This window comes from Dendrobates tinctorius, unplaced genomic scaffold, assembly GCF_039654945.1.
Source record: "Dendrobates tinctorius isolate UK_male_01 unplaced genomic scaffold, ASM3965494v1 ptg000177l, whole genome shotgun sequence".
In the NCBI taxonomy this organism is placed as follows: Eukaryota; Metazoa; Chordata; class Amphibia; order Anura; family Dendrobatidae; genus Dendrobates; species Dendrobates tinctorius.
In genome coordinates this window covers 17166926-17178950 of record NW_027361844.1, presented here as the reverse complement: position 1 = coordinate 17178950, position 12025 = coordinate 17166926, and the positions used below count along the sequence as shown (strand labels likewise).

Genomic DNA, 12025 nt, shown 5'->3' with positions numbered 1-12025 from the left:
CGGATCAATTTGTGAAGCACCTGGGGGTTCAAAGTGCTCACTATGCATCTAGATAAGTTCCTTGGAGGGTCTAGTTTCCAAAATGGAGTCACTTGTGGGGGAGCTCCAATGTTTAGGCACACAGGGACTCTCCAAACGCGACATGGCAACCGCTAAATATTCCAGCATATTTTCCATTCAAAAAGTCAAATGGCGCTCCTTCTCTTCTGAGCCCTGCCGTGCGCCCAAACAGTGGTTTATGACCACATATGAGGTATCGGTGTACTCAGGAGAAATTGCCCAACAAATTTTAGGATCCATTTTACCCTGTTGCCCATGTGAAAATCAAAAAAGTGAGGCTAAAAGAAAATTTTTGTTGGAAGAATTAAAATGTCAATTTTTTCCTTCCATGTTGCTTTAATTCCTGTGAAGCACCTGAAGGGTTAATAATCTTCTTGAATGTAGTTTTGAGTAGCTTGAGTGCAGTTTTTAGAATGGTGTCACTTTTGGGTATTTTCTGCCATATAGACCCCTCAAAGTGACTTCAAATGTGAGGTGGTCCCTAAAAAAAACGGTTTTGTAAATTTTGTTGTAAAAATGAGAAATCGCTCGTCAACTTTTAACCCTTATAACTTCCTAACGAAAAAAAATTTTGTTTCCAAAATTGTGCTGATGTAAAGTAGACATGTGGGAAATGTTATTTGTTAACTATTTTGTGTTATAACTCTCTGGTTTAACAGAATAAAAATTCAAAATTTGAAAATTGTGAAATTTTCAAAATTTTCGCCAAATTTCCATTTTTTTCACAAATAAACGCAGAAATTATCGACCTAAATTTACCACTAACATGAAGCCCAATATGTCACGAAAAAACAGTCTCAGAATCGCTAGGATGCGTTGAAGCGTTCCTGAGTTATTACCTCATAAAGGGACACTGGTCAGAATTGCAAAAAATGGCCAGGTCATTAAGGTCAAAATAGGCTGGATCATGAAGGGGTTAATAATCTTAATTAAACCATACTTATGACCTTGCCTAATGCCACCGAAGCCCTCGATCTCCTGTAATAAAACAAACAATATACCATACCTGTCAGTCGTTCTGCCCCACGCCGTAATCCATATCTGGGGTAGAAATAGTTTTAAACCTGGACGGTGCCAAGATGCGACCGTCCAGGCTGAGAATCACTGAGCTGCTGCGAGTGGAGCCTCAGTGACCTCGGTGAGATCCCCATTAGCACCGTGAGAAAGTCGCATGGTGCAGAGGCGAGTTCACCGCAGTGAAATTCTCCCGGAGGTCACAACTTAGGCTGTGTGCCCACGATGCGATTTTTAAGCGTTTTTGCCGCTTTCTTTAGCGCGAAAACGTTTAAAAATCTTGTACAGAACGCCCCCCATGCATTCCGCACATGCTGTGCTAATGCTGCGCTTTTTTCCGTGGCGGAATCACATCGCGGAAAAAAAATTGCAGCATGCTCATTCTTTTGTGCGGAATCGCAAAGAATTGCCGCGATTCCGCACCCATAGGAATGCATGAGAACCGCTTACTTCCCGCATGTGGCTATGCCCACCATGCGGGAAGTTAAGCGTCTCATGTGCGGTTGGTACCCACGGTGTGGAGGAGAGGAGACTGTCCTCCAGGCCCTGGGTACCATACCCCTGTAAAAAAAAAAAAAAGAATAAAAAATAAAAAAATCGGGGTATATTTACCTTCCGACGTCCCGCGCTGCATTCCCGGCCTCAGCCTTCTCAGTAATGTCTTGCCGCAAGGTCCTGTGATGACGTATTCTCGTGAGATCGCTGTAGAAACGCGAGACCAACGTCATCACAGGTCTCGCAAGGCATTACTGAGAACGCTGAGGCCCGGGATGGCAGCGCGGGACGTCGGAAGGTAAATATACCCCGATTTTTTAATTATTTTTTACATTCTTTCTTTTACTATTGATGCCGCATAGGCGGCCTCAATAGTAAAAACCTGGTCACACTTATCAAACACTATGTTTGACCAGTGTGACCAGCCTGTCAATCACTTTCCAAGCGATGCTTCAAATCACTTGGAAAGTGCTTGAATATCGCACGCGAAAATCGCGCGGGGAAAAAAAACGTGCGATTTCTGGGAAGGAGTCCGGTTTTCAGTGTCCGGATTTAAACGCTGCGTGGGCACATAGCCTAAATGTAAGTCTAGAACAGTGAGAATGAGGACAGGACAAGGGTCTCATAAACTTACACTGAGAGCTTGTGACTGTTACCTCTGACTTCCGGTCAACCAGAAGTCGTGGTCACAAGATGGTGGCACCGGGAAGAGCAGAAGACAGCAGCTGGTACATTTAATAATATGGGTAGGGAATTTACATCAGTGGCACCACTCCAGCACTGAAATTAAAACAAAACTGCTGGAATTGTGCTTTAACCCCCGGAGCTTTTTTCGGTTTTGAATTTTCTTTTTTAGCTCCCTTCCATCCCAGAGCCATAACTTCATTTTTCAGTCAATATGGCCATGAGAGGGCTTGTTGTTTTTGGCAACGTTGTACTTTTGAACGACACCATTGGTTTTACCATGACGTACTAGAAAACAGGAAAAAAATTACAAGTGTGGTGAAGCTGCAAAAAAAGTGCAATCCCACACTTTTTTTTTTTTTTTTTTATTTTTCATGATCTCGGGTTGGGTGAAGGCTTATTTTTTGCTCACCGAGCTGACGTTTTTAATGATACCATTTTGGTGCAGATACGTTCTTCTGATTTCCCGTTATTGCATTTTAATGCAATGTCGTAAAATGCAATGTTGCAGTGACCAAAAAAAAACCTTAATTCTGGCGTTTTGACTTTTTTTTCCTGGTTACGCTGTTTAGCTATCAGGTTAATCCTTTTTCTTTGTATTGACAGATCGGGCGATTTTGAAAGCGGCGATACCTAATATGTGTAGGTTTGATTTTTATTGTTTTATTTTGAATGGGGCGAAAGGGGGGTGATTTGAACTTTTATTTTTTTTTATATTCTTAAACACTTTTTTTTTTTTACTTTTGCTATGTTTCAATAGCCTCCATGGGAGACTAGAAGCTGGCACAACTCGATCGGCTCAGCTACATAGAGGCGATGAGCATATGACCTCTATGTAGCTGACCTACTGAGTTTCTATGAGTGGCGTCCACTGGGTGGTGCTCATAGCAATCCGCCACTGACAACCATAGAGGTCTCCAGGAGACATCCGGTTGTCATGCCGACACACCGGTGACCCGCGATCATGTGACGAGGGTCACTGGTGTGCATATTTCCGGACCGATGGCCGGAAGCGGCATTTAACTAGTTAATAGCCGTGGGTGGATCACGATTCCACCCGTGGGTATTGCGGGCACGTCAGCTGTTTTGAACATGTCCCGGGAAAGAAGTGGGCTCTGGCGGTGAGGGATACCGACATCGGCATAATTATATGTCAGATGTCAGTAAGGGATTAATGTTCCAGATGGAAAACCTATTTAATTTGCAGTCTGAGTACTGTCCTGGAAAAAAAAATGGACAGCACATTAACTGACAATCTGCGTGGAAAAAAAAAAATCAGCATGCACTAGTGTCTTCCGTAAATCAGATGAGAATGGCATTCAAGTCTACGAATGTGCAAAAAAAAAATATATATATATCATGCCTTACAGCTCCAGAGTATAGCATCTGATTTTCACAGAAAAATTGCAATTCTGTTACATAGGAAACTGTAAATGGTCCTGGAAATTAATGGCTGACCACTTTTTTCTCGTTCATCAAGTGATCGGTAGCCTGTTTACACTGCAAGATTATCGTGGATTAGTGTTCCATGGTACGCTCGTTAATGATACTCTTAGGCTATGTTCCCATGTTGCGCTATTGCTCTCTTTTTTTTTTATGGTAAATTTAAGGTGCGTTTAAGCTGCTTACAAAAAGCAGGTTTTAGTTTTTAGTGCTTTTTTTCTGCATTTTTGGCAGGGTACATTTATCTCTTGTGCATGCTGATAAAGTTTTGTGCATAAAAAAATGTAACTCACAAAACAGTCAGCAAAAATTAAAAAAAAAAAAAAAAAAAAAAAAAAGTGTGTATGAGATTTGTGAAGCCTCATACACTTTGCTGGTACTGTGAGACAGCTGAAAATTTACATAAAAAAAGCTGAAAAAAATTTAAAAAAACTACCATGCTGCAAAAACGCAACATGTGAACATAGGCCGGCGTCAGACTTGCAGGAAACTCACCCGAGTCTCACATCTCGATACCAAGTACTGCCGCCGGCTCATCTGCATAGAAATACCTGCAGCCACACACTCCGGTCCAGAGTGCCGGCGGCAGTGCAGGGTATCGAGAAGCGAGACTCGGGCGAGTTTCTCGCAAGTCTGACCCCAGCCTTACAGTGTAAATGCCTTTTTAATTTCTTTGGCCGCCCAATGTATTAGCAACTCAGACAGACATTAATCCAGCATGCAATACTACTATCAAGGAGGCCAACCATACAGCAAATGTCATGAAGGATTCAGCAATGTTTTCTTTTCTGTTTTTATAGGTTTAACAATAAAAAAATAAGCATCACAATAATAACACACAATGCAGTGAGATGCCCTGATGTGAATACACTTAAAAACAGCTACAAAAATTATAAAACTGGCGCAAAAATAGGCATCAAAGTGGACACCAAAGGGCGTTAATCAAAGGGTTAAATGACTTTGGGACACTGATAACACACTGCAACATATAGAGCAGGGAGCCCCACATCAAAACCATGTCCCTCCAGCCTGGCCCAAATGGGTTCTGGGCATCAGAACTGGCATCAATGCGGGCAGTCAATTTTGGCCATTTGAATAAGTAACCGGTGTTTTTAAGGGGTTAAATGACTTTGTTCCACTGATTTCACACTAAAGCTGGAGTCACACATAGCAATCTCGCTAGCGAGATCGCTGCTGAGTCACAACTTTTGTGACGCAACAGCGATCTCACCAGCGAGATCGCTGTGTGTGACAGCGATCAGCCCCCCTGCCGGAATCGCTGATCGCTGTAAGAAACCTCTGGACATTTTTTTGGTCGCTGGGCTCCCGCTGGCCAGCACGCATCGCTGCGTGTGACAGGCGGGAGACCAGCGATCAGCTATAAAAAATAGAATTAAAATAAAACATGTTGTTCTCACCTTCCGACGTCCCGCGCAGCATTCCTCTCTCCACGCTCTGGTCCCAGTAATCCTTTGCACGAATGACCGCGAGACTTCGTGCTCCCGCGAGACCGTGACTCTCGCGGTCATTCTCGCAAAGGATTACTGGGACCAGAGCGTGGAGAGAGGAATGCTGCGCGGGACGTCGGAAGGTGAGAACAACAATATTTTTTATTTTAATTCTACTTTTTACCGGGATGGCAAGCGAAGCCGGGTGCTCGGCATCGCTGTGCTGATCGCTGGTGAAGCTGTCTGTGTGACAGCTCACCAGCGATCACATAGCGACTTACCAGCGATCCTGACACCTTGATATCAGTGTCGGTATCGCTGGTAAGTTGCTATGTGTGACTCCAGCTTAAGAATACATAGACAATGATGACACGCATCAAACCCAGGACCCTCCAGTCTGACCCAAAAGGGTTCTGGGCATCAGAATTGGCATCAAAGTGGGCAAACAACCAATTTTCACTGATTTTACACCAGTTTCTTCAAATGGCCAAAATTGACTGCCACTTTGATGCCAGTTCTGATGCCCATAACCCATTTGGGCCAGACTGGAGGGCCTTCGGTTTGATGCGCGTCATCATTGTCTATGTATTCTTAGTGTGAAATCAGTGGAACAAAGTCATTTAACCCCTTAAAAACACCAGTTACTTATTCAAATGGCCAAAATTGACTTCCCGCATTGATGCCAGTTCCGATGCCCAGAACCCATTTAGGCCAGACTGGAGAGACCTGGTTTTGATGTGGGGCTCCCTGCTCTATATGTCTGCAGTATGATATCAGTGGCCCAAAGTCATTTAACCCTTTCATTAATGACCTTTGGTGCCCATTTTTGTGCCAGTTTTATAATTTTTGCAGCTGTTAAGTGTATTCACATCAGGGCACCTCGCTGCATTGTATGTTATTATTGTGATGCTTATTTTTTGTTGTCAAACCTATAAAAAACAGAAAGGAAAAAATTGCTGAATAAGAAACCAACTTCAGCTTCGTCTTTGCTTATACAACGCCATTAATTCCCCAACACTTTACAGACATCATCATCACTCTCCATAGGGAATCTAGATTGTGAGGGCCTATCAGTATGTGTTTGGAGTATGGGAGGAAACCGAAAAACACAGGGAGAACATACAAACTCCTTGCAGATTGTGTACTTGGGATTTGAACCCAAAACCCCAGGGACACAAGAATAACCACTGGGCCACCATGCTGCCCATGAAAAGACTGAAGGATGTGCACAAGCCTGCTTCCACAGATCTGGGATTAGTTCTCCACACCGTTTGGAACAACCTCCCTGCTGAATTCCTTCAAACACTGTAAGAGTAAACCTAGAAGACTGGATCCTGTTTTGAAGGCAAAGGTCACACCAAAATATTGATTCAAATTGGATTCCTCTTGTTCGTTCATTCTGTCTTGGGTGCACCGCTTATAGAAGCACTCCTCCCATGAAAGTTTTTATCCTCTTAATATATTGCAATCATGATATTATATAGCACTGTTTACATACAATTGCTCATTTTGCCTTTCTACTATTCTCTCTTTTCCATTAGATCAATGACATCACGTGTTTAACAACTGGCTAGATGAATTCATCTAAGCTCTATGCAGAAACAAGAAGTACATTTTCCCAGTATGAGTCATAAGTCACTGCAAAAGTCACTGGCAGGGGAGGAATCTTCTGTGTAGAAAGGCAAATTGATCAATAGTTAAGTGCACAGTGCTATATAATATGATGACTGCAATATATTAAGAGGAGTTGAACTTTGATGGGAGGAGCGCTTCATTAATGAATCAGACTCCTCTTACGCCATCACAAACGTTCCCTAAGACTAGAACTCAAACATGTGAGGTTGTTAGGACTTGTGAACCTTGCACCCACTCACTGCTGGCGTCACTCTCCGCGTCTTCGGACGCAAGTATACCTAATTAAGAAGAAGTGAGCGGCCAGCAGCGATTACTTTTATGTCTGAAGGCATGGCGAGTGACGCCATTGGCGATTGCGTGCAGGGCTCGCATGACAGAACCGCACAGGAGCCCCGTGACCACAAGTGCTGACACCCCTGGTACAGCACAGGAGGCGAGTACAGAGCTTTTACTTTAAAGGGATCAAACATTCAGATTTAGAAGAGGTTGTCCTAGCAGTGGACACTCTGTAATGAATCAGCGCCAATGTTCCGTACTCCTCATATCACAATAAACCTGATATGAACGATATATACACACAAGATCCCCGGTCACCACCTGTACGACATATACACAGGATCCCCCTGCGTCACCACATGTACGACATATACACAGGATCCCCCTGCGTCACCACATGTACGACATATACACAGGATCCCCCTGCGTCGCCACATGTACGACATATACACAGGATCCCCCTCCGTCGCCACATGTACGACATATACACAGGATCCCCCTCCGTCGCCACATGTACGACATATACACAGGATCCCCCTCCGTCGCCACATGTACGACATATACACAGGATCCCCCTCCGTCGCCACATGTACGACATATACACAGGATCTCCCTGCGTCGCCACATGTACGACATATACACAGGATCCCCCTGCGTCGCCACATGTACGACATATACACAGGATCCCCCTGCGTCGCCACATGTACGACATATACACAGGATCCCCCTGCGTCGCCACATGTACGACATATACACAGGATCCCCCTGCGTCGCCACATGTACGACATATACACAGGATCCCCCTGCGTCGCCACATGTACGACATATACACAGGATCCCCCTGCGTCGCCACATGTACGACATATACACAGGATCCCCCTGCGTCGCCACATGTACGACATATACACAGGATCCCCCTGCGTCGCCACATGTACGACATATACACAGGATCCCCCTCCGTCGCCACATGTACGACATATACACAGGATCCCCCTGCGTCGCCACATGTACGACATATACACAGGATCCCCCTGCGTCGCCACATGTACGACATATACACAGGATCCCCCTGCGTCGCCACATGTACGACATATACACAGGATCCCCCTGCGTCGCCACATGTACGACATATACACAGGATCCCCCTCCGTCGCCACATGTACGACATATACACAGGATCCCCCTCCGTCGCCACATGTACGACATATACACAGGATCCCCCTCCGTCACCACATGTACGACATATACACAGGATCCCCCTCCGTCACCACATGTACGACATATACACAGGATCCCCCTCCGTCACCACATGTACGACATATACACAGGATCCCCCTCCGTCACCACATGTACGACATATACACAGGATCCCCCTCCGTCGCCACATGTACGACATATACACAGGATCCCCCTCCGTCGCCACATGTACGACATATACACAGGATCCCCCTGCGTCGCCACATGTACGACATATACACAGGATCCCCCTCCGTCGCCACATGTACGACATATACACAGGATCCCCCTCCGTCGCCACATGTACGACATATACACAGGATCCCCCTCCGTCGCCACATGTACGACATATACACAGGATCCCCCTCCGTCGCCACATGTACGACATATACACAGGATCCCCCTCCGTCGCCACATGTACGACATATACACAGGATCCCCCTCCGTCGCCACATGTACGACATATACACAGGATCCCCCTGCGTCGCCACATGTACGACATATACACAGGATCCCCCTGCGTCACCACATGTACGACATATACACAGGATCCCCCTGCGTCACCACATGTACGACATATACACAGGATCCCCCTGCGTCACCACATGTACGACGTATACACAGGATCCCCCTCCGTCACCACATGTACGACGTATACACAGGATCCCCCTGCGTCACCACATGTACGACATATACACAGGATCCCCCTGCGTCACCACATGTACGACATATACACAGGATCCCCCTCCGTCACCACATGTACGACATATACACAGGATCCCCCTCCGTCACCACATGTACGACATATACACAGGATCCCCCTCCGTCACCACATGTACGACATATACACAGGATCCCCCTCCGTCACCACATGTACGACATATACACAGGATCCCCCTGCGTCACCACATGTACGACATATACACAGGATCCCCCTCCGTCACCACATGTACGACGTATACACAGGATCCCCCTCCGTCACATGTACGGTGTATACACAGGATCCCCCGTCACCACATGTACGGTGTATAGACACACACGTCAGCCCCCGAGACCACCTATCTGCGACACTTCCCCTTTCACATGTACAACTTTCCATGAACACAGAGCAATGTGGGGCAGCGCTGTAACCTAGCAACACAGGCAGTGCGCCCCAACCCCCACGGAAACTTTCCGTGGCCACCGTGCAGGCAGCCTGACACACAATGTGCGCTCTCCCTGGGAGTTGTGGTGCTGCTATGTGGGGAAATTACACTGACGCCCTCCCATCACACCTCAGCCCCTACCCACTACTGATGGCAGAATGCGCACTTGTACGAGCCCGGGGCACAGAGACCATCGTCCCACAAGCCCACCCTCCCCGGTCGGTGCCATGCTCCCACACAGAGGCGCTGCCCGGGCTGGGTGCGGCCTGACCCCGGTGACATACTCACAGACAGCACGCTCATCCGGAGCGGAGGCTCCAGCACACACGCCATCTTGGTCATCCCGCCTACAGTCGCATATTCCACTCGGATAGTGGCATAGACACGAGCCCTCTTCGCGTACATGGCGGTGGTCGTCACGATACCGGTTGGGATAGAAAATAATCAGATATTTTTTTTATATTTCACTTATTTTATTTTAACGAGGCGGAGACCCGTCTGCTGTGTGGAAAGTGCGGGCTGGGAGCGAGCGCAGGTTTACGTGAAGTGACAGCTGCTGAGTGCGGCGCCGCGCACGCTCCTGACGTGGGATTATTTACACGCAGATAACGAGGCGCGAAAGGATATTTCTATGCGGTGACCTCAGGCCGTGCGCTCACTGCGGGGATGAATGGGCGGCGTGTGTGTCCGCACCAGTGTTTGTGCACGCTCCATATTCACAAACTTGCGGAAAAGAAGGTTTTTTTGTAAAGTTGCAAAATGGGAGTTTTGAAAATTGCTTAACCCCTTAAGAACTGAGCAATTTTTAGTTTTTTTGCACTTCCATTTTTCCCCTCCCCTTCTTCCAAGAGCCATAACGTTCTTCTTTTGCAGCTGATGGAGCCACGTGGGGGTTTTCGGGTTTTTAAGGGTCTTAGGCTCGTTTCACATCTGCGTCTTTGTGCGCAGCGCATCGTGCACAAGTAGAAACGCATACAAGAAATGCACATGTGTTTGCGTTTTTATGCGCATGCGTTTTAACCAGTGTCTAGACATGTTTACTCTTAAAACGCATGTGTACGCATGTCCATGTGCACGCCTGCGTTCCCATAGACTGTAATGCGTTGTTTTGACGCATTCCGTGCGGAAGCGTACGCATGCGGGGGGTTTTTACGCCTTTGGATGGACCCAAAAATGCAACGTTGCGTTGGGCGCATCTAGATGCACACCTTGAAAAAACGCATGCACATGAAAACGCAGACGAACGCATGCAAACCATGCGTACGCCATGTTAAACATAGGGATGCATAACGCATGCGCACGATGCGCTGCGCAAAAAAAACCGCTAATGTGAAACCAGTCATAGTTGAAGTTCTGGATGACGCCATTCATTTTACCTCACGGTGTACAGGAAAAGAGGGAACACGTTCCGAGTGAAGGGAAATCGCGGAAAACAACATTATAAAAGATGTAATTCCTCAATTTGTCTTTTAGATTTTGTTTTCTCTGAGTTCATTCTGCAGAATAATGATCTGGAAATCTGAGTGTTCGGGTCGGTACGAGGCCGTCGGCGCCAAACTCGCATTTTTTTTTTTTCATTGAAAGAGGTTGTCCACTACATTCTCATTCATGACCTATTAGGCGAGGACAGGACACCAATGTCTGATTGGTCGGGGTCCAACCCCCAGCGCCTCCACTGATCAGCTGTGCTCAGTGTCAGCCTTGGTTGTGGAGCTCGCTCTCCTGATAGTGGCAGCGGCTGGTACTGCAAATCAGTCAGTTACACGTGCTGCGCCAATTCTTTGGAATGCACTTCCCAGGTCAGTACGATTAGTCCCCAATCCCCACAATTTTAAGCGTGCCGTGAAAACGCCTTTATTCAGACTGGCCTACCGCCTCAACACATTAACCTAATCTATCCCTGTGTGGCACAGTCAAAAGTTTTACCATAACCGGGTCCCCGCATCATGTTCCCACATGCTTTATGCATCCATTAGCCCTCTGTGTCTGTACTGTTACACACTTAACATTATGGCTGGTCCATACAATCAGGGCAATTGTTACCACCCACCTTTCGTGTCTACCTCTTTCCTCATAGACTGTAAGCTTGTGAGCAGGGCCCTCATTCCTCTTGGTATTTGTTATGATCTATGTGATTACTGTTTTGCTGTTATGTCTATCGTCTGTACAATTCCCCTCTGAAATGTAAAGTGCTGTGGAATATGTCAGCGCTATAGAAATAACATTTATTATTATAAATTTATTATCTGTCTCCTATTCAGATCAATAATGAGATGTGCAGGACCGGCTATGGCCACTATCAGGAGAGGCCGGCTCCACACTCCAGTACTTTCAGGAGGATATGGTAGGTCATCAATGAAAAAGTAGTGGAGAACCTTTTTCAGTGGTGAACTTTTTTTTTTTTCAAAAAAGAAAAACAGCTTGAGTCGCCATTTTTCAAACCCCATAACTAGAGATGAGCGACTTTGCCTTTTTTAGGGTCGAGTCGGGTTTCATGAAACCCGACTTTCTCAAAAGTCGAGTCGAACGAAATTGGCCGACGACAGGGAAAAGTCGGGATCCGACTGAAACACGAAACCCAATGCAAGT

The 12025-nt window shown here is 46.3% G+C and overlaps 1 protein-coding gene across 2 annotated transcripts in view; it reads right to left on the bottom strand.

Annotated features, from left to right (window-relative positions):
• Window positions 1-10081, bottom strand: part of ARMC8 (armadillo repeat containing 8) — a 129200-nt gene extending 119119 nt beyond the window's left edge. The window contains exon 1 of one of the 2 annotated variants that reach the window (XM_073551558.1): window positions 9725-10081. In XM_073551558.1, the coding sequence (XP_073407659.1) occupies window positions 9725-9841 (117 nt within the window). In that variant the 5' untranslated portion in view covers window positions 9842-10081. The remainder of the gene's footprint in view (window positions 1-9724) is intronic. The other variant, XM_073551559.1, reaches the window with a different exon arrangement.
• Between the last annotated feature and the right edge of the window lie 1944 nt (window positions 10082-12025).